Source organism: Brienomyrus brachyistius, chromosome 11 (genome assembly GCF_023856365.1).
Source record: "Brienomyrus brachyistius isolate T26 chromosome 11, BBRACH_0.4, whole genome shotgun sequence".
Classification (NCBI taxonomy): domain Eukaryota; kingdom Metazoa; phylum Chordata; class Actinopteri; order Osteoglossiformes; family Mormyridae; genus Brienomyrus; species Brienomyrus brachyistius.
Window position 1 is genome coordinate 16,466,207 of NC_064543.1, and position 22,643 is coordinate 16,488,849.

Sequence of the window (22,643 nt, forward strand, 5' to 3'; positions counted from 1 at the left end):
GTGGAATAATTAAATTAGATAGAAAACATGACAGTTATATTAGTTTCATTTTAAAGCATGCAATAAGGAATGCGTGACACACCAAAAGTAGGGCGGAGTTACTGGCCAATAGGAGAGGAAACAATCAGGTATGAAAGAGACTCTCGAACAAAATCTTCGTAGTGAGACTACAAATCAAAACCCAAAGTTGAATACGCAGGTAATTTCTGTCTTCTTAATGTGAGCCGTAATTTAGATAAACATGGTTCATGTTCTAAAGCTATTCTTGTGGATTTGTCGTATTCTGGTTCTATTATAAAATATTTTTTTTTTGTGAAGATGAAATTTAAAGTTAAATGACAATGTTCTTCGGGAATGTAGTGATTTGTGGGGTGTGAATGGGGATAGTTTTTAGTATATTTAGGTTTCTACCTGAATTATCGCTTCTACATATCTTAGCTCAGGATTGTAGTATATTGTGGTTGTTTTTAAGCAGGGTTTCTTTAAACAACGGTGTATTTAATAAATCTGGCAGTAACGTGCTTTAAAAATGGATCGGGACTGTATTCTCACTCGGTATACTACGTGATGCACTTCTAACAATCATGTAATTGTTTCCAAGAATTCAAACAGTCAGTGCTTCTTCACGCTCCCCTCTGTGTTTCAGTGAAAGACACCTTGACAGCATGCCAGTAGAGCATTATGAGAGGGAGGCGTGCCCCCCCTGGGATGGAGAGAGGGCTCCGGAACGCTGCAGGCATGGGAGGCACTCGGACTCCGAGCGAAGTACTTACGTCGATAGGCGGAAAGATCCGATTGTCCCTTCTGGCCGAGACAGCTCCTATCAAACACGTCAAAATTCGTAAGGGAGTGTTCTGTATACTGCTGTTTTGGTATTCTTTTGTAGACCATTTGTTCATGAATATAAGATAGAGGCAGTTGTATTTGTTCTTTTGTTATCTGCTCATTTTTATTTTAGGTACAAGATGGAAATGGATCGGTATGAGACAGAGTCAAGACAAGCTCTTTACAACCTCAGATACTTTTGTACGTCAAGAGGTGAGCTTACTATCCCCGCCAGACACAATTCACAAGTTATGGTTTTAGTAATACCCGCAAGTTCACACACTTTAGGTTATGTTTTAGACTTTTACTTGTATTGCCTTTGTTTCAGATCGATTACATTCAGGGTTTACTTTAAAGTTCAGAAGTCTGCTAGAACAGATGCGATTAAACATGCGCAAAGTAACCTCTGTGTCTGCCGAGTTCCTGGAAGTAGTCTGGGGGAGAATAGGAGATGGAATGCGGCCATGCCGGTTTGTGAAGAAGGCGGTCATGTGACCTGGCCTCAGTGTATTCACTAATGTGAAATGTGGGTTGGGGGGTCACAGGCAATTTCGAACAGTACGCAGACAGAAGACACATGTTTAAGGATGAGTCGGCACATCTCAGTCCTTCTTAGTGCGGTGATGTGAAAAAAGGGACAAAATGGGGAATAACTACATAAGATAAACCCCAGGCTTGGGAACAAACATGCCAAGAACCCGCCCCCCCCCCCCCCCCCCCTCACAACAGCATAACAGATAACACAGGAGCTAGCGATACTCAGGGGCGCCGCTAGCAATTTTGGGCCCTATGACAAAATATGAGGTTGGGCCCCCCTACCACACCCATTCAGATCTCTGGGGGCCCCTAAAGGGCGTGGGCCCTTAGAATTGTCCCAACTTTCCCCCCCTTAGCGGCGCCCCTGGCGATACTACAAGAAGTTTAACAGGGTGGGTGCTGAAGTCTGGTGAAACAGGAATTGCCCAAGCTGTACTGTCATATTGGTGTGTGTTTAGCTTTGAGTTTGTCAGACCTGATATTTCTAGGCGTCACCCTTATACAGTCCCCGCATGGATCATCAGGGCTGTGCAGACTAAGACGAGACTTCCACCTGAAAAACACACATTGCAAGCACTGATCATCCCACGCATTGTTCTCATTTGAAAAGTGCCAAGCTTTTTTGGATCTCTTTATAAAATGCCCCTTATCCTTGATTAGATGACGCCTTCTGCTTGAAATGAAACCTTCCAAAGTTCTCTTTAGCTTCCTAGTACAGAGTTAAAGGTAAACTAGATGCTGGTTAAATGCTTAGTAGGAATTATGCAAAACAGGGAAGCATTAGTGCTGAATGAAATGTGTATCAGTTTAAGCTTTATGTGAACATATCCCTCCTACTGCAAGCATGAGGAAGAACCTAGAAAATGAGAAGGTAGACGTGCTTCCCTCCTCTCTGTCAGTCTGTCTCTTAAACAGCTGGTCCACCAGCTTGTTCCCGCTTTATAGAATCTACACCTGAACTTCACCTGTTGTCTCTGAAATGTGCTGCATATGTGGATATGAATCAGTCATAAATATCAGCGACCGTAATAAGCAAATCTGCCTCTCAAGCTAGAAACAGGAAGTAGATACTGTTGTTGTTTTTTTTTAATCTTTAAATTCCCTGATTTGAGTAATATGGCCGGAACCTTTTTATGACATAGTCTACTAATGTAATTGTTTTAGAATTAGAATGGATTTTTCGATTCCGGCGGGAAATTCTAGCACATGCAGCGGTGAGCATGTGAAGCACAGACAAACGCGTTCAGTGCAAAAGACAAGGTGCAGGACTGTGCACGTCGTGCAAAGAAATAAAAAGGTACGCGGTACACTAGTAGAATCCTGAGAAGCATATAAAATATCAATAAAATAAATAAATACTAAGACAGGGGAAAGTACTAAATAAATAACTTAGTGGAGGTGACCGCCAGTCAACCCTTAACGGCCTCTTGCTGCATGTTGACTGCAGTTCTCTGTGTGTCTCTTATGCTGCTCTTACAGCCATATGCCAGGTGATGGAGTGCTTTCTCAACATGCTGATCGTCATCTGCGCGGGGGTGTCCTATAACGCGTCCGGGGTCTACAAGGACCTGGCCAGCCTGGGAGGGATATACGCATACTACTACGGAGGCGCCAACGCTTTCACGGGTGCCGACGCTGACCGCATAAAGCAGCTGGACCAGCAGTTTTACCAGCTCAAGCTGCCCACGAGTGTAAACACCATGGCGTGCGGAGGTGCCCTGATGGGCTACGCCTGCATCATGCTGGTCCTGGGCATCTTTCGGATGCCATTCCGCTACCCTGTCGTTCTCCTGGTGGAGGCGCTGCTCAACAGTCTCATCAGCCTGGGCTACATTCCCGCCGTGGCGTTCTACTTCATCAAGCTGCAGGAGGTCTACGCTACAGATGTCTGCAAGCAGAGGGCGCAGATGTACCAGAGCAAAGGGTATCAAGGCTTCGATTGTCAGCTCCAAGGGGCCGATATCTGCGGGGGGCTCTTCGGGGCAGTGGGGGTCATCGCTTTCGCCTTTGGCGCCGTGCTGGCCGTCCGAGCTTTTATTGCAGTCCGGAAACGTAAGTACACAGCCCCTGACGACCTTCGCATATAGCAGTTTAACTAGCGTCCTGCTTGACCAATCACCTTCCTTCTCACTGTGTAGTATTCAGCTGAAGGGCTGTGATCTCATGTTTGATTAAGCTAGTTATTGCAAGTAACAGTTTGCACGCTGTGTCATGAATGTGAAGTGAGACTTCAGATGTCTTAAATACTTTTCTCTTGAGCATTATGGAGCATTATTTTAAAAAATAACCACTCTAATCGCAAGTTATTTCATTAATTGCAATGTTTACTGTGTTTTTGTGAATATTACGCTGTATTTAATTTTGTATATCTTATTTTACTGTGTCATGAGTGAAATTTAATAAAAAAAAAATATATATATAGAAAAAGCACTAGGTATTGTTTAATGTAACATTTTCCCAGTAGGCTTTCCCTGCTTGCTTTCTCTACTTGGACTGGTCTTCATGAAGGTAGTACATTAGCATAGCGCTAGAACAGTACCAGTGAGCCACAGGTATCGCCTTTGCTTTCACATTAAGTACGCATGGACTTCCAAGTGAGTAAATGTCTTTTTCACAAAGGCATAAAAAATAGGAGACGAGTTGAAAGAAAAAAAACGTGTGGTGCAGCCTTTAAGGACTGGAGGTCTTCGTGCTTCGGCAAAGTGATTATTAATGTCCCCGTAACAAACTGGCCAATCTTTGTACAGCCAAAACCACAACACTGGATTTTGCAATTATGCCACTTAGAGGTCTGCCGATTGGCTGTTAGGCTGGAGCGGGGAATCACGGGTGCCGATTAGACCAATTAGAGGTCTGATATGATACCCCCTGGCAGTCTGCTAGTCTACACCTGCAAAAAAAAAACATCAGAATTAAATTTGGGAACATGGCAATGGCTGTTGAAAGTGGTGCAGGTTCTCTTCCTCCTCACCTTAATGAGAAGGCACATTCTGGTCCTGTCCAGTCGAAAAGTGCTTCAGGTTCTACAGCCCTCCTGCAGAAGACCCATTTCTAGTTCCCCCTACGTCATTACGCACACCTTCTACCAGAACAGGGAGTCTGTTTTCCCATGAACAAAACACTTAACGCTAACTGCTGTTTGCATATTTGTGCGGCTTGTTGGATGTCTTTGCTCAGCCCTTCTGCTTTCGTACTGAGCAGAAGATGAGTATTTTACTCATGGTTTACACAGTGAAGAATAAATCTCTCACATTGTTTTCCTTCACAGATTCACAGCTTCCATACAATCACAAAAATGTATACAAATATTTCTTGTGAAACACAATATACACTACAGGGGGGAGCACTGTGGCTTCACACCTCCAGGTCCTGTTCCGTGTGTGGAGTTTGCATGCCCCCCCAGGATAAGGGGTTGAAAGATGGATGAATGGATGAACCAAAGAAGCAGGTTTTCACAGTATAAATTTTTATTGCTACTTTGGCTGAAAAGGTGATCAAAAATGCAACTTTTCTGCCCAAAACTAGTCATAGCAGCATCTGAAATAAAATTACGCTCCTTCTTCTACTGTGACATCCAGATAAATCCTCTTCCGGCTGATGAACAGCAAGTGTCTCCTTCTTTAATAATATAACAACATACTATAACATATTTTCTAAACTAATTACATCCAATATATGACAGATTTGTAGTATATTTAGCAGTTTTCTGCATGCTAAAATATAAACATAAAAATATTGTGTATGCCCCCAGATAGATAAACAACGCTTTATGAACATTTTTTAGTACAAAGTAATCACATTTCTATATATACTGTTTACATTATATGTAGGGCATGCTTGAGACAAAGACATTAATACATGTTTTAAACAAAAACAGTACCTTGGAGGGTGAGAACGGGCGGCAGGACCATTTAATCCTTAATTTGTAGAAGACAGACCTACAAATCAGCGTGAAACAATGAAGTACAAAAATAAACCTCAGCTTTCTTGGCATTGAGAGAAAATATTTAGGCATTTCTAGAAAACAATTTTACAGAAATAAGGATGGATGAGCGAAGTCAACTTTGGTCACGAGTCAGACGACCGGATGGGCCACATCCCTGTCTCTTCAGGCACGACCGCAGGCGAGCGCAGATCGAAAATACGATCAGAGGAGCTGCATCTGCTACCACGTGACCCGAGCATCACACAACTTTGCATAAACTCATGGTGTGTCTGCCACAGCAAATAGCTACGCTCTTTCCTAAAATTAAAGGGAATTTCTCAATCTGTACCCTGTGTTTTCTTTATTAATCAATCAGCCGGACATGTATATCCTCAAATATAAATGCACACATCCAATTTACTGCATTAAACACCTAAATCCTTCGTATCCTTAAGCAAAAATAATGCTCCGTGCTGCATCGTAGCATTCCGCTCCCTGTAGTGAATGTCCTGTTTTTGGTTTTATAACGCAAGAATAAAAACAAGCTGCTAACGGATAATGGCACTCCACTGAAGCTGCACAGATGCATCCTGGGAATGAACTCAGAGGATTTTTGGCTTGTTGAGCCTGACACGAATGTGTTCCAGGTCCCACCGGGCCGGTCCAGTTTGGGTTCAGCCTTGGCGAAACACTGCCCGAAAGCAGGGAGGAGAGCGGGCTGGCAAAGTGGGTCAGACACAATGGAGGAACACACTGCACTGTGCACGTCACGCACATACTGTATGGCACACGCACACGCACAGACGTTCCTACTGATATGCCTGTGGGCAATGACTCCTGCTTTAATATGCTAAACTGTTCCTAACCCCAAAAATAAAACAAACAAAAATACAAAAAAAGACATTTTTTGCAGTTGAACATTAAAAAAAAACATATGTTAAAAGATGGCAGTTTTTTTCGCAGATGCCCACCCCCAAATTCTGTTACCTCAGACACACAAATAAGACATGTGATAGCATGATTAAAAATCAAAGTGACTCCATCTCAGGCCACAAGACAAACAAACAAATCAAACAACATTCAAACTTAAACTCCTGTGTGCATTTGCACGCATACTTGTGTCTACAGAACTGCATTTTAGTCCAGCTTTCAGCAAAATCCAGAACCTCTGATATTTCGGTTTTGGAATAAAATACATCTCTATTATGCATGTTGTTGAGTTTATCTGGATTTTGGACCGAGATTTCTGCTGTTCTGGATTTTACCAGAACCCCAGAGTGGAACGAGGGCACGGAACGCATTACGTTCTGCTCATTTCCACATTTTACCACAAAACACAGGAAGGAGGAGTATTAATAGGACTGTTATTTCTGATATAATTTCTGTAGTGAGGCACTCGTGTTTGTAGGCCCTGCCTTTAGCCCTAAAGCCTGCTTCCCCAATCGACGGAGACGCACCAACACTCAGGAAGAAACTGCACACATCAGGGCCATGCTAATATCATAAGATGACAGCTGAACCACGTAACAGTACTGATATTCAAATAACCCGGCAAAATGTGCAGTGATCTACCACCTGCAGCATACATCCTCACTTCAATCTCCCAAAACTCACCCACAAGTTTCCCGGTTCTCCAACACATTGTGGTCTTGTTAATCTCCAGTGACCTTAACGCCTGTCTTCAGTACAATAACACTAACAGACAAAGGTCTTTCACAGGCTTACACACGAGCTCGAATAATATAAATCTATATAAAACCTTTGCCCACATATTCAAATGAGAAACTCATTTTTTAAAGACTTATAAACATTAATGCTTAACAATGAAACAAAAAAAAAGTTCATATTTAAAAGAATGATAAATCCAGGAGGGTAGTGCTGGGCATTCAGCAAAGCTAGCAAACAAACTAATAAATATGTTTATTTTATTTTAATCTCAGGGGTACAAATCTTCAGTGGGCTTCAGTGGAATGTGTGCTATTTTAAGTAACGGTCTGTTGTAAGATTAACATGTGTGAAACACGGATGTGAAACACCGCGATATGAAATGCAAAATGCACGCCCCCTCTATCCACAATCCCACTGAGGGTGCAGCATAGCCCTTGATCAGTGTAAGGCCACGGGGAAATGTCATGTCACCTTATCACGTTGCTATGGCAGCGCATGTGCGATGTGGTGGCATCAAGGAGTTCCAGTGGGACTCCCAGTACACAGACAGTGTTGTTTTTTAACATCACACAACATACAGATCTTCATTCCTACAGATGAGTACATACACGCAACATGTACAATACACACCAAACCCTTGCACGGTCACTTAGGAACAGAAAAGCAGGCTGCCCCTAATAAGAAAGCTTTTGTTTGGCACAGAGAGGGCAGAGTTAGCTCTGGAGGCGTGTAGGAAGGAGAACATTTAACTAAAGTTTTTTGCAGTGAATTTCTCAAACAATGCGTTACCTTTTTGTTTGAGTGTAATTTGATAGTGAAGCACTCTTCGTGTAGAGAGCATGGGATCATTTTCATCATACCAATGTTATTTTTTTTTCCACCTCATCTCTTCCTACACAATACTATGGTCACTGCAATTCACTGCTGTTCAAAACACCGCTATTGTGAGAGAAGCACGGAACCAGTAGCAGAATCACCTGGGTGGCTGGGATATGGCACAGACACTGACAGAATATCGTAGGCAAACAGCGCCCCACAACATGCCTGTTCCACAGTGCACACGGTTCATACACACACATACACGCACTCACACAATACACAGACCGGTGCTGAGATAGCAGAACGGCCGATTCCGGCACAGCACAAGCCCATCTCCCCTTGAGCCGTGCATGACAGCGGGTTTTTCAATATCATTGCACATACCCATGTACCATCATGTCAAGCTACAATCAAAAACAGTCTTAACGCGTGAAGAGCCCCCTCCCCCCATCCAAAGACACGTGTTTTGGGCTCCACCGTGGACCGCAAAAACGGGGGGTGGGGGCATAAGCGCGCGTCCCTGGGTAACTTTTGGAGCATTCTCAAGAATGCAGTGATGAACAACCACGAAAAAAAAATCACCAGATTTAATGCTGACCGATAGTACTACATTTTACCTGAATTAGATTAAACAAATGATTAGCTGTGAGTTCTTCCAATAGCGAAGAGACAAATGGCTCTCCGCTGCCCGCCTTTGATCTGATGCGCTCGCCGGCCAGCGGGCCGATATATGACACGTGTTACTTCAAGTCCCGCTTAATGCAAGCTTGCGGAGACCATTGCGACGTTCAGCGCGTCACATAATGAAAGTGCAAGATTATTTAATGAGGAACAGGGACATTTCAGGCACGCATTCACAGGCCGCAGTTCCGAGCCCGGCCTCTAGATGGCCCCCCTGAGCCACAATTCAATCCTTCCCCTTCTCGCTTCAAAATCATAATCATTCCGGAGCCTTTACCTCTATGGATATAGACAGTGTAAATTATTACTGAGATAAATATAACCGACAGGGTTATAAAGTGCAATCCTACAATACGTTTTATCATTAACGTCTCTCGCAGTATTTCTCCTTTATCGGTGCATACGCAGACCTGTCCCGTCTCTTTCCCCTGTTAAAAATAAAGCGCACGGAAACAAATCTGCCCTAACAAAATATACATACATCATGGCTAAAATAGTCATCTTGGTACCATACATACAATTTCCACGATTACTCACATAATCAATTAAATTCTCCAATCAATATGAAAAATATAATGTTAAATGCTTTTTGTTATGGGTTTTTGCTGCCGGACGCAGATGCCTGTCTATGAAACTCGGGTGCGCACCCGCTTTGGCACGGCGCTGACCCCCAGGATTCCCAGTGCCGCCCATTTACGAGCACCAGCGCTGGATTTCAGAGTCTCCACCACAGGCTTCCCGGGAGACCAGACTTCGTCTTGATTCCCTTGAGGTACGAGCACAGTGAAGGAAGCAGATCCTCGCCCTCGCCCCGTAGCGGCAATAAAAATAAAAGTATGAGATGTGGCGTCAAATCGCCGCTGTCACATAGTCCCCGCTGCTCAGCCTTGGAGCGTCACTACAGCGTAAGCTAAGCTTGGCCTGCACACTATCTCATGGCTGCATATGTGAACCCCATCCCCTAGCCGTTTTTTTCTGGTCTCGGTAAAGCGACCGGCTTTTACAAAACGGCGCTTGGAATGCATAATAAACCTCGGCGAGGTGTGAAACTGCAAGGCCAGCGGGCGTCTCGGCGCCCCGTGCTTCCCCCGAGGGCCACGTCTACCCGCTCCAGCCTAATAACCAATCAGCAGACACAGACAGGTGCTCATCAACCCCTCCCCCCTCCCCAAAAAAAATAAAATAAAAAAAGTTAATAGAAAAGGAGGTGCTTTACCATCCAGCAACTCGAAAACCAACCTGAAGGGAACCGTGTTTCTCTAAAGCTGCAACTTCCAATGGCTTTCTTAAAACCCAGACAACCTATAAACCACAAATGTCGCCCTGCCCCATCCACAGCAAAGAAAAGCCACAGAGCTGCTAGCTAGACAAGAGGCCAGGCACACCCTGCGACAGTCCCACTACTGCCCTTTAGGGGGCACTGTCTCCTCCTACAATAGGCACTTTTTAAAAAATTCTGTTTTAACCCTTGTTTTTTTCACTGCGGCACTACTACCTTCACCGACGAACCTCGGGATCATTTCGGACGGGAGGATCTGTGCGATGAGAAATACACGCCGGCAAGGAATTGAGGCCATGTTGCCACATGTGTAAAGGGACACGGAGAATCCGCTTTTTGCAGTGTTCTGAGGTATTCCAGTCTAAGCGCGCATTTTGGCCACGTCCGTCCCTCATCCACCCCACCCGCAGCGACTGCACGCCTCACTCAACGACAGTATTTTTCAGCTGGTCACACTGACCGCAAAAACAAACAGTCAGGACCACACAAAATGCATCCGTTCTGGCAATGGCCTAACATTACCATGGTTATGCAAGCAGGACCCCGTACTGACCATGTGATCACTCAAACTGGAAGATGCCACAGGTGCCACGGAGACCCGGCCGAGAGAAGCGCGGCATCCCTGGTGACACAGCGGCACACGGACCTCTATAGCGCAGTGTCATATACCTCCTGCTGAACGGCAGCAGTGGGGCCGAGGTCCTGGGGGCACAGCTGGGGGGGGTGGGGAGTCTCCCAGTCAGGCTCTCTGGTGGGCAAGGGGGGCAACGTTGGGGGAGGGGGTCCCGGGACCACAGCATTTTGCCCCCTGAGCTGCTCCCAGACGTCCTGCTTCAGGTTCAGGGGCACCACCAGCTGGTCCTCGGGGTCCTGCTGGGCAGGAGCGGAGAAGTAGCCCGATTTCTTTTTGGGGGCTTCCAGAGCCACCTCGATGAGATTGTGACTGTCCTCCAGAGCCACCACAGAGCCATTGGACAGCTTCTTCCCAAAGAGGCTGGAGGTGGACGGGGACTTCTTCAACTCTGAGATCTCCCTGCCGCACACAGCCAACAGGCAGCCGTTGGTGGCTGACACCACCACACTGCTTTGCTGCCGCAGCTTGTCACTGAAGCCCCCATTGGAGAAGGCGGAGCCGCGCTGGTCGTGGGGCGGCCCCTGCTCCTCATCGTCACGCCCCGCCGAGCGGATCTGGAAGGCGCAGCAGTGGATGTCGACCTCCACCTCCAGCTTGCTGCCATTGGAAATGACGCCCTCTAGTGGCACCTCGTCATCACTGTCAAGCCCATTGTCAGATTGGTTGCTGGAGAAGGTGGCGCTGGAGGGTTGGCGCTGGAAGAGGCTTGGGTGGGTAGCGGTGGGGCCACAAACAGTGGCAGCTGGGTGCAGGCTGCATCGTCGCTCAGGCCGGGAGGCGGGGCCTGATGAGGGATTCTCATCGGATGCTGTGGAGCCTGCTTCACTGCCAACCTCCGAAGCCGACATCTCACTGTTGAACTCAGAAGCAATGCCACTGCTGGACGAGGGCGTGGCCGGGTCCCCGGGGGGCACGGTAATAGGCAATGCCCCCCCGACTCCTCCCCCAGACCCAGGCTTGCCCTCCCCGGGGGCGATGGGCAGCTCGCAGGTGCAGCTGTCCTCCCCGACATTGAGGGCCACCACCACCGCTCCCACGTTGTCCCGACAACCGTAGCTCTGTGCCAGCGTGCACAGCCTCTTGGCGGCAGCGCGGGGGTCTCGCACAGCCAGCACGGTGCCCACTGCCTCCTCGTAGGACACCCTCTCGAAGAGCGCCCGGTTGCCCAGGATCAGGAACTCATCCTGGGTACACAGCGGTTCCGTGCGTACCCAAGGCTTGGGCAGCACCCAAGGGAAGAGGTAGGAGCAGCCGAGCAGGCGGGAGCAACAGGTCACGCCGCTCACCTTGTTGTCCTGAAACACAGAGCAGCACAGAGTTGAAGCCCAGAGCTACGTTCTACTCGTGTCACCTTAGATGTGTGGCTTGAGAGATCAGGGAGAATGTCATCAGCACAGGATTGGAGGAAATCACAGCCTAAACATACTTATAAAAAGTGCTTGTTATAATTTTTTAAGGGTAAGCAGACAGGAGTATTTCCTATAAGTAAATCGCCTTAAGTATATTTGGTCAAACTGTTAAGCACTAAATTTGTTTGTTCCTGACTGTTATTCTCTGGCATATATACACAGAAGAAGTAAACAGAGACTCACACACAAGACACAGACAAGCACAGACAGACACAGACAGAGAAAGACAAGCATAGACACAGGCAGACAACAACACAAAAAGGTACAGATACAGACAGGCACCGGCACAGACAGACACAGACATATACAGACAGGCGCAGATAGCCGCAGACAGACGCCGGCAGACACAAACAGACATAGACAGGTACAGACAGATGCTGATACAGATAGACACAGGCAGATACAGAGAGACAGACAGATACAGACACACACAGACAGATACAGACAGGCACAGACACAAACGGTCACAGACAGACACAGACAGGTACAGACAGTTGCTGATACAGATAGACACAGATAGATGCAGAGAGATAGACACAAACAGACACACACAGACAGATAGACAGGCACAGACACAAACGGTCACAGACAGACACAGATAGGTACAGACACACACGGGCTCAGACAGACACAGAAGGATACAGACAATCACAGACACAGACAGGGACAGATGCAGACAGGCACAGACAGAGTGAGACAGGCACAGACAGGCACACACACAAACAGGCAGAGACAGGGCTATGCACCTACTTCAGTGATTATGGCTTTGCTCCGCTTGACCCGGTCTGTCTCCTCGGCGCTCTGCTCCAGGCTGAACACCTTGGAGAGCACCAGGGGCCGTCTGTCCCGGCACAGCAGGGCTTGGCAGGTGCCCACATTGGCCAGGGTGAGGCTGAAGTAGCCGCCAGGGTCCGAGGCCTCGTGGTGGATGTAGCAGAGCAATGCGGAGGCCCCCAGCTTCTGGCCAGCCATCCCCAGCTTCCTGCTCATGGGGGGAGATGCGGCACCCTCTGTGATTCTGAGTGTGCTGTGTGCAGGATCGCGCCGGCATGCATGCGTGCAAGTAACGAGTAACCGTACCGGTGTGACGCGAGGAAGGTGTTGCACATGTACACGCTGTCCACTCCAGAGTGCTGGACCTCCTCTGACAACACGTCTCCCATGGTGCACTGCAGTAGGCGCGGCACCTCTTCGTTGCGGTCGCCATCAAAGATGCCGTACACCGCCTCCGTGCTGTCGCCAAAGCGGTCCATGGCAAGGACCGACACGCAAAGCCTGCATCCAATGGGAGAGCAAGAGGTTACAGAGGGGGAGTGGCATCCAAGCACAAATACAAATGCACTGTGTCCAATGGGAGAGCACTGAAAGGGAGGGAACATACACAGATATAAATATACAAATGCACACACACAAAAATGCACACATACGCAGAGAGATATGTACACATACAGCCTGTGTCTAATGGGAGTTCACTGAAGGGGAGGGGAGACACACATATGCACACAGAAATATAAACACACACACACACACACACACACACACATATGTTGGCCTCGGGATAAGAAGAGCTGATGGGACGGTTGTTAATCTGAGAGTAACCCCAGGGGCCCTGACCCCGGCTGGGGGGGCAGGCAGGAGTGGGCCTCATTAAAGATGAAAAGGCCCCCGTCACACCTTCACGGGACGCTCCGTTCCGGGAGGTTCTCCTCAGCGGCCCGCAGGGGCGCCTGTCATCCCCGCCACACGGCCGTGGGTGGGACCAGGCAGCTTTTTTTAGAAGATCTAACCTCCCTGAAGCCCTTCAAACAACAGAGCGTAACCTGACCTGGCGTCAGCTAAGAGCTACAGCTAGCAAAGACATTAACAGTTGCACGCAATTAAGAAGAGAGCTTGTCTCTGTAAACCGCGTGCTGCTCCGAGGCAGCAGCTTTTCGCTCGGTACCCTCCTAAGGACAGCGCTGATGAGCAGCGTCTGGGTTCCCTCCTTCCTTTCTCCTGTCCATCCCGTTCCCGGCAGCCCAGTCTCCCCCCCCCCCTTCCCGCCTGCCACCCCACCCTCTCTCGCTCCTCACTTGTTCCTCTGGCCGCTCATTTCGGCGTAGCAGTGGCTCCAAAGGCTGGACGTCACGGGGGCGTCGCCGGTGTTCGTGGCCGACTTCTGGTCTAACTTCAGAGTGGTGATGTGGCTGAATGGGGCAGGGCAGAGACTCAGTGGACTAAGAGGAGAGCAGACAGAGGACTGATGACCGGCACCACGCTCCGCACTAGCGAATCCCCCATCTAAATTCCATTAATTCATCAGATAACCGCACCCAACTGCACTCAACCCCATCTTATTTATCTCTATGGGCATTTAACTTAATATTCAGTGCATTTATTCAGCAGATGCTCTTATCCAAAGTAATGCACCGGAGAAGAAAGATGAGGGTCACAGAGTGGTGTCAGCATCCAGCACCCTGGAACACTTAGGGTTAAAGGCCTTGACTGAAGACCCAACAGAAATACGATTACTCTGCTAGCCACTGGGATTTGAACTCATGCCCTTCCATCTGGGTGGCCCACCCCCCTCACCTGAAGAGGTTGAGGGTCTTGTGCTCAAGCATGAGGTTGCTGTTGCCCGTGAGGTCCAGTTCCTGCAGGGTGGGGGGCAGGGAGTCGGGCAGCAGGATCTCAGTGAGCTCGTTACAGCTCAGGTCAGCCAGCTGCGTACAGGGAGCAGACGGTGAGGGGGGCTGGTGTGCGACCCCCCCCTCACACACGGCGGCATGGACGCGGCCAGGCTAGAGGAGCTCACCTTGACCTCCGGGAGACAGAGGATCTCGGGGAACACACTGATGTGGTTGGAGTGTGCAATGAGGGTGTGCAGTCTTTTGCAGCTGGACACAGTGGACGGTATGCTCTTCAGCTTGTTCCCGCTCAGGTTCAGCTCCTCCAGCAGCTCCAGCTTGCTCAGCTTGCTAAAAGAACAGGCCAGAAGGGGGTGCCAACTAGGATATCAACGTGGACCAAGGATCTGAATAGGATTTAACTTAACCAAAATCAATTTTAAGGAAAGTCAGGTTTTGCATGTCATATTGCTGTAGGTTCAATGGCTCATGTTAAGTGATGGGAAAGTCCGTCTCATGGATTTCCCCTGTGGATACAGGCACACAAAAGATTCTAGAACATTCAGTGTCAGTCTAAAAAAGACCTATCTTCGGTTATTTGAAATGTATATGGAGAAGCATGTGACCCCATTAAATCATGGCGTTACCTTGCTGGGAAGGAGAGCAGCTGGTTGTAAGCCATGTGTAGCACACGCAGGTTCTGGTGCCCCACCAGCAGGGCGGCACACTGCTCGTTCAGGTTATTGCCTGTGAGGTAGAGCTCCTGGAGTGTGCTGAGGCTCTCCTCTGATTGGCTGCTTGGGGGGATGGTCTCCAGACAGTTGGCAGACAAGTTCAGGTATCTCAGGCTGTTTGAATGAGGCAGGGGGAGGGGCTTCAGCGGCTCAATAAGGGCACATATTTACAGTGGTTTTTATGACTCCTGTGACGCAATGTTACATAATGTAGACTGCCTCGCCAAAGGACGAGGGAAATTCATCTGATATCATCATCCCCATGGCACAGTGAGGAGACAGGCTGACATGAAGTTAACCTTCATAGAGCATTACCATTAGAAAATAATACTGTCAACGCACAAGACGTACAAACAGAGCAGAAATGAGTGAATAAGCACAAATCGTCCAGGGCAAAGTATGTGGCGGCATTTAGTGAAAAAAGCAGTGTCTATAGAGACTGTCAGACGTGAGTATCACAGACAGGCACTGACTAATGCATAGCGTATCCCAGGGCCTGGCGGGCATCAGGGCCCTGCTCCGCTTCACAACAGTGACATCACCATGAGTCCATGCTGAGGTCACAGATGCAATGTGACCATGACCTCAGTTTACACGCAGGCTCATTTTCTCTGTTTTCTACAATGATAGCAGGCCCAGGGGGGTGGGCAGCCAGTCGACCTTGAACCCCCAGAGGTTTTTTTTTTCCTTCTCCTTACTCAGGAGTTCTTTCTTTCCCTTTTCCCCGTTTCATGCATCATGATTGAACTGAATATCAGCCTCGGGCCCCCAGAGAGGAGAGGATCAGGTGACGGAGATGGCTGGGAGCGACCGGAGCACCTGCCTCCCGATCTCCAGGTGGTCCGACGTCGGGAAAGACCCACGATGCTCAGCAAGGACAGTATCGCAGAACAAAACAGCCCAGAGCGGCATACAGCATCAGGTGGGGAGGAGCCTAACCCGATATGTTCAGAGTATGAAGGGGGAGAGTCGGGCAAAGGCAGCTTCGGCGAAGGGCCTTTCTGTTACGCCCTTGAGCAAAGTACTGAATGTGAATTTCTAGCATAAATATTCAACAGCATAAGCAGGCTGTCACTCTGGGGTAAACACAAACTGGCACCTCTTAAGCAAGGGGAGCTCCATGCACCAGCAAAGCTCAGCACGTCCTGCTAAAACAGCCAGCCACATGCCAGTTTCTCCATGAGGCACGTTACTTTGACATAACATTCCCTCTGAGCCACTTCACAGGCCCTTGCTTTCTCGCCAGCTACTGATCCCTGTGAAACCCAGACAGACAAAGGCAGGATTCCTTCCATGCAAGACGTTTATTGCCCATCTACAGCTCCTCAGCCATGAGACCCTGAATGAGGAGACATGCTAATGGGGTGTCGAGGCTAACGCTAATGAGGCATCGAGGCTTACGCTAATGCTAACAGGTCTCAAGGCTAATGCTAATGCTTATTGGGCATCAAGGCTAATGCTAATGGAGCGTCCAATCCTGGGCCTAGCAGAACAGAAGAGGCCTGCTGCACACAACACACCTGTCGCCGGGCAGGGGGAGGCCCCAAGCGGGGTGGCAGAGGGTGGGGGGCATGACCTACTTTAAGGCCTTATAGAAGAAGTTCTCGGGGAGCTCGGTCAGCTTATTGTGCTGCAAGTCTAGCGCCTCCAGGGGGATGTGGTCAAGTAGGTCAGGCAGCCGCTGTAGCCGGTTGCAGCCAGCCATGAGCCTCCTTAGACTGAGGCTGCCGAGGAGCCTGGCCGGTAGTATGGGGAGAGAGAGGACAAAAAAGGCGAGAGCCAAATGACACAAATGACACAAATCCACCCAAAATCCACCCAATCTGCAGTTCAACAGCCACTGTTTAAAACAGAAATGCCTACTTCAGGTCCATTAAATCATTAAAGTCTAAATTTCAGCCTTTGTTATTTCAGCAGCTGGGTCTCTCAGATCTGTCTCGTGATGTTTGCATTTTTTTCAGGGCATTTCCACCGAGATAAGATTTGGGAGTTTCAGTAGGTCATGAAAGCATTAGACTATGAAACAAATACCTACTTCTGAAGCAGCAATTATCGAGTTACAAGATCCCAGAAAGCACAGTGACAAGTCAGGGAATAACCCAGGATGGGGCACCAGCCCATCTCAGAGCTTCTGTTAATTAATTTCTTATTGATATATATATATTTATCCATCTAATTCCCTTAATATCCTTTGTCAGGACGTTGATGAAGGGGAAAGTTCCAAAACTCACTCAGTCCTCATGTAATTCAGTAAGGACTTTTGTTTAATTTCCAAATTAGATTTCCTCAAAAACATCTCTTAGAGACTGAGTGAGTTTTGGATATTTGCTCTTCAGTTTCCCCCTGAGATCAATAAATTTTCATCCTTTTTTAATCTTATTATCTTATTGAGGTGACGCCAGTCCCTCTTATTGATGGGCGCCCCTCCCCGGAGGTTTTCATCCCGGGATTGGGGGGGATGGATCTCGGCCCAGTGTGGAGCCGCCCACCTGCCGGGCAGCTCTGCCAGCAGGTTGTGAGTGACATCCAGCACCTCCAGTTTGCGTGTGTCGCACACCCAGTCCGGCAGGTATTCCAGCAGGTTCCTGCAGGTGACCAGCAGCGGTTGTTTAAGCCAAGGTACAAGAACCCAGAACCATGAAATGCAAAGTGAGTCACGTTCCCTCACCGTGATAGGTCCATGTGCGTCAGCTGGTTGGGGATGGGGTAGATATTCAGCGTGGAGAGGCCTGCAAATACCAGGAGGACACCTTGTTTAAAATGAAAAAATACTTGTGAAATATACATCTGCCGTCTCCCGCGCTATAAGCCCACTCACGGTTCCCGCTGGCATAGAGAGAACGCAAGGCGAAGCCACTCAACGTGAGCGCCCCCAGCTGGTTGTGCTGGCAGTGCAGCGTCTCCAGATTGCAGGCAGAACTCAGGTCCAGTGAGGACAGGTGGTTGTCCCGCAGATCCATGTGTGTTACGAGCTTTAGTGCATCAGGGCCCCCGCTCTGGACCCCACACAGCCCATTCAACCTGGGGGGGTACGAGTGGGTTCCTGTTACAGATGGATGGTCTGAGCCCACTGATGGTCTGAATGAACACTGAGCAGTTGGTGGATTAAAATATGACACTGGATTTAAAACCAAGCAACCCTAAGAACACATGACCTGTAAACCATAAATCATAATGGAAAAGTGTCTATTTAGGCAGCCAACACACAACACGAGGTTTTCCACAGGGTGAGTGAGGCAGGCAGCTCATGCACGCGGGGGTGAGGGACAGGGATGATGAGGTAAACAAAGACACGTGTAGTGGGGGTGGACCACCCATGAAAGATGACACCGGTCCCCCGAGAGGTACGGAGGAGCTCCATTTGACTGAAGCTCTTTCAGTATCCATCCACCCCCCTGATATCCTCGCCCCTGCATCCTGACAGGAGGTATCGCGGCAGGTGACCCCCCCCTCACCGAAGGTCAATGCTGCGCAGGTGGTCCATGCGGCCCAGACTGGCCAGCTCTAGCGTCTCTATGCAGTTCCCAGCCAAAGCCAGCCTATCGACGCCCGTCAGCCTCTCCACCACGCCAGGGATGACCGAGAAGTTGTTGAAGGAGAGGCCCAGGCTGCAGAGCTGTGTCAGGCCACCCAGCTCCTCGGGGAGGGAGTCCAGGTGATTCCCATCCAGGGAGAGTGTCTGCAGGCTGCGGGTGGGACATGGAGAGGGGGGGTGACATTACCACTGTTATCTCCTGACTCTGCGGGGGGCCGAGGGAATCGAGGCCGCACTGACTGAGCCAGAGCAAAAGGAGAACGGCCGAGTGTGACATAATGCTTTCCGACAGCTTGATACGGGAAGATGCCGTCCGGCTGAGAGGAGACGCGGAAACCCGTCAGAGGCCTTGGCGGACGGGACACGCGCTTCACGTGGCCTGTGGTGAGCAGTGGGCTTCGTATCTGCCAGCACAGCCCACAGGCCAAGAAACACACGCAGAGACTCACATCATCAGGTAATGGATGTGCCATGCAAACACGAAACCGATCCCACGCCGCCATCCAAGCGTGTGATCAGAAACTACACTTAATTTAATAGGCGTGGCATATAAATGTGCTGCTTGTGGTGTTTCACTGATGTTATTTTGTAGTTACATATGACTTCTAGTGCCTGATTTGTCATGACACCAGCTATGCTTCTCAGAGCAGCAAGGATTCATGGGAAACTGAGTATTAGGAACCAGACAGGACCTAAGTTGTTAATATCACATTATATCTCTTAATTCAAGACTTGGATTAACAGTAAATGCTCAAAAACATGCAATGGTCATCAATACTGAGGACTGCATCTGAAACCTTCATAAGGCTTCAAATGGAAAAAGATGACGGTGAAGTTCCATGAAGAATGGATTATTTTTTTTAACCAAAGTCACCACAAGTACTGGGGATGCGTATCTGGCCCAGCCGGGTGGAGCTGTTTGTATCAGACTGAGTCACTGAGTCCTCTTCCCATCACACCTGCAGACAGAGCATCAGCGCCCTCTCCTGGCCAGCCTCAGGACCTGCCGGACCGCCACCCCCTCACTGCTCACCTCTGCAGGTTGCCTATATGGGCCGGAACCGTCTGGAGCCCGTTACAGGACAGGTTCAGCTCGGTCAGGGACGGGATGTCACATACAGAGTCCGGGAAGGTGCCCAGGCGATTGTGGGAGAGGTTTAGGCTCTTCAGCTGTGAGAACCTGCGAGAGAGAGGGGGGGGGGGGGGGGAGAGAGAGACAGAGAGAGTGAAAGAGAGGGAGAGAGAGGGATGGAAAGAGAGAGAGAGAAAGAAAGAGAGGGAGGGGGAGAGAGGGAGGGAGAGAGAAAGATGGAGAGAGAGATTGAAAGAGGGAGAGAGAGGAATAGAAAGAGAGAGAAAGTAAGAAAGAAAGAGGGAGGGAGGGAAAGAAGGAGGGAGAGAGAAAGAGAGATGGAGAGAGAGCGAGGGGGGAGTGAGAGAGAGTGAAAGAGAGGGAGAGAGAGGGATAGAGAGAGAGAGAGAGGGAGAGAGAGAGCAAAAGAAAGCGGTGGGGAGAGAGAAGGAAAGAGTATTTGGAACTTTGCATACTTAGAAAGTCAACTTTTCCTATTTTGAATAATTTGAATGTGATAGTTTAACATGATTTAGCTAAGCAGTGGTGATGTCATCTTCAAATGGGGAATTTTTAGATCCCTGTGCATCTGACCTACGGCAGCAGAAAGGGTTTCTTTAAGACAACAGCCCCAGTCCCACATCAGCTGTTTCTGGCATCCCACTCTCTCACTTCATTTTAATAATCCCCTTTGATATTATAATGGGGGTCATTGATCTCGATAACGGGCCGGATCCTTCCCTTTCAGTGGACACCGGCGGCAGCGTTACAGTGTTACATCCCACTGCCCAACCACGATGAAACCAGCGCAGTTCAGAGCTGGTTAACTGTAAAACAGGATACTGGTTTAAAAAAGGCTCCCTCAGAATGAGTTATGTGGGCATTCAGAACCTGCGTCAAAGCCCTACGCAGGCATGCTGCACCGAGCGTGTTTGTTCTGCCTTTTCTGTCAGATTGTGACATTTTTGAGGGGGTCTGCTCATGGGTGGGCGACTATCTCTACTCCCTCTTGGGGAGGGCAGACAGAAAAAAGGAGAAAGGTTTTTTTTATAGAACGGCAGAAAGTGTTTCAAGCATGCACATTAAACTGGTAACAGTACCGTAATGGAGTAAATGAGGCAGGAGTGCTGGCGTGTAATGGGCCTATGATTTCTGTGCCGGAAGATTCTGCTGAACGTGTATACACCCCAACCCCCCCCCGGATGCCCCGGCGTGTCAGCGGCTCGCCATCGAGAATCGGAACATATGTTTGGGGTGGGGTGGGCATGCGTGAAGGCCGCCCACGTCACCAACCCGCACGCTCCACCTTTCGTATTCGTGGGCCCCGAGTGGGGTGTTTCTAAATATATAGGTGGGCTGTGTGGTGAGCGGGCGAGCAAGAGAGAGAGGGATGAAAAAAAGAGAGACAGAGAAAAGAGAAAAGCAGGAAGAGAGTGCAGGGCGGGCGAGGGAAAGGACACGTTATGGTGACTGGAGCCTAAAAAACGGAGAGAGCGAGAGGGCGGAAGAGACGCAGTGGCGAATAAAAAACGACAACGAAGAAGAGAGCAGAAAAGATGATGAATTGGGCCATCAGCCCATAAGAGGAAATACATTACAGTGAGCTGAAAGAACGCATCCATTAAACACCGCAGTGCAATAAACCACCCCTGCCCTCTGCCTCCCCCCCCCCCCCCCCCCCCCCGAGCTAACTGGTCCTGAAGTTCACTGAGCAGAAAGATCCAGACAGGAGCCTGCCTCAGGATGGAGAGAAAGACTGGATGCTCCTCGCTGAAAGGGGGGCATTAAGGAGACCGGCACAACAAACCGCTTTGGGATGTGTCTTGTCAGGACGTGCACTAGCATGGACAGACCCTTTTTGGAGAGATGCCGTGGGAGGGGACAGGAGTGACTAACTACAAAAGATCAGGACCAAGCATCATGAGACGAGGATCACACCCTGACCGTGGAAACAAGCGGGCAGCAGCAAGGGCAGCAGTAAAGGCCTTGTGGGTCCTTAATACGGAGCCGCCCAAGAAAAAGACAGGCTGTCATCACAGGCTGAGAGGGGAGGGCAGCGTGGGGCTGGAGATGGCAGGGTGGCACTGAGGAATACCACTGTCGGGGTAGCTTAATTTAAAGTTTATGATTCATCTATTTGTGTGTTTCCTCCATCGCTTGCTGCCCTCATACTCCGCCCCAAAACAGACACAGATATACCAACAAACACCATTCAATGCTCAGTCCTTTGGTTTTGTGGAAAGACCCAGCAGGAATGGCTCTCGTAGCTGGTGGTGATTACCGACGGCTGCAGAAAGGCCTTCCGATTCTCTAGCAAAGCTACATTAACATACCTTTGTTTGTTGTGTTATGTTTGCGTTTCTCTAATGCTATAAAGTCTTATCAGAAATACAGATGTTGTATAATTCCAGCATTAATCTGGCTAAATTGATTTGCAGAGGTTATTTTTTAGGACCCAAACTTTGCATGGTTTCAACCCAAAGTCTCAGTATAACAGATAAATCAGACCCTGGCAGTGAGCGGCCTGCTTCCAGAAAATACCGACAGAACAAAGCAGGGTCTTCTGTAGAGCAGGGCCAGGGGACCGGGGAGGGCCAGCCAGTACCTCTTGAGCTGATGCAGCCCCCCAGGGCCCTCGAGCCTCATGAAGTTGTGGCGCAGGTTGAGATGCGTGACATCCTGGCTGTAGAAGAGGTACTCAGGTACCTCCTCCAAGCTGTAACAGGAGAGGTCCACCAGGCTCATGGTCTGCGAGACCACCTGCAACACATAAGCAGGACAGTGAACACGCAGGTTTGTAATTATATCTTTGTGGGGACTCTTCATTCATTTCTAGGCAGAAAACTTCAATCCCAACATGACTGCCTTAACCCCTACCTAGCCCTGATCTTAACCATAAGTAACCAAACAAAATATAAG

The 22,643-nt window shown here is 48.9% G+C and overlaps 2 protein-coding genes across 3 annotated transcripts in view; one reads left to right on the forward strand and one right to left on the reverse strand.

Annotated features, from left to right (window-relative positions):
• The first annotated feature begins 41 nt into the window (after positions 1 to 41).
• marveld3 (MARVEL domain containing 3) lies at positions 42 to 3,791 on the forward strand. The gene is made up of 4 exons (XM_049030126.1): positions 42 to 199; positions 647 to 841; positions 959 to 1,038; positions 2,842 to 3,791. Exons 2-4 carry the CDS (start codon positions 666 to 668, stop codon positions 3,447 to 3,449), a joined length of 864 nt encoding a protein of 287 aa, XP_048886083.1. The 5' UTR covers positions 42 to 199; positions 647 to 665; the 3' UTR covers positions 3,450 to 3,791.
• Positions 3,792 to 4,811: 1,020 nt separating this feature from the next.
• The window catches only part of phlpp2 (PH domain and leucine rich repeat protein phosphatase 2), a 36,412-nt gene continuing 18,580 nt past the window's right edge, over positions 4,812 to 22,643 (reverse strand). For both annotated transcript variants that reach the window (XM_049030122.1, XM_049030123.1), the window contains 14 exons: positions 22,330 to 22,484; positions 19,686 to 19,832; positions 18,573 to 18,803; positions 17,936 to 18,138; positions 17,786 to 17,846; positions 17,607 to 17,702; positions 16,698 to 16,853; positions 15,031 to 15,231; positions 14,572 to 14,734; positions 14,349 to 14,479; positions 13,850 to 13,963; positions 12,858 to 13,052; positions 12,528 to 12,759; positions 4,812 to 11,663 (listed from right to left, as the gene is read on the reverse strand). In XM_049030122.1, coding sequence (XP_048886079.1) covers positions 10,383 to 11,663; positions 12,528 to 12,759; positions 12,858 to 13,052; positions 13,850 to 13,963; positions 14,349 to 14,479; positions 14,572 to 14,734; positions 15,031 to 15,231; positions 16,698 to 16,853; positions 17,607 to 17,702; positions 17,786 to 17,846; positions 17,936 to 18,138; positions 18,573 to 18,803; positions 19,686 to 19,832; positions 22,330 to 22,484 — 3,366 coding nt within the window. In that variant the 3' untranslated portion in view covers positions 4,812 to 10,382. The remainder of the gene's footprint in view (positions 11,664 to 12,527; positions 12,760 to 12,857; positions 13,053 to 13,849; positions 13,964 to 14,348; positions 14,480 to 14,571; positions 14,735 to 15,030; positions 15,232 to 16,697; positions 16,854 to 17,606; positions 17,703 to 17,785; positions 17,847 to 17,935; positions 18,139 to 18,572; positions 18,804 to 19,685; positions 19,833 to 22,329; positions 22,485 to 22,643) is intronic.

Excerpts from the sequence above, each read along its gene's own strand:
- marveld3 (XM_049030126.1), top strand. The coding sequence starts at position 666 with ATGCCAGTAGAGCATTATGAGAGGGAGGCGTGCCCCCCCTGGGATGGA. Across the intron at positions 842-958 it reads TATCAAACACGTCAAAATTC|GTACAAGATGGAAATGGATC; the intron begins GTAAGGGAGTGT and ends TTTTTATTTTAG. Across the intron at positions 1,039-2,841 it reads ATACTTTTGTACGTCAAGAG|CCATATGCCAGGTGATGGAG; the intron begins GTGAGCTTACTA and ends CTGCTCTTACAG.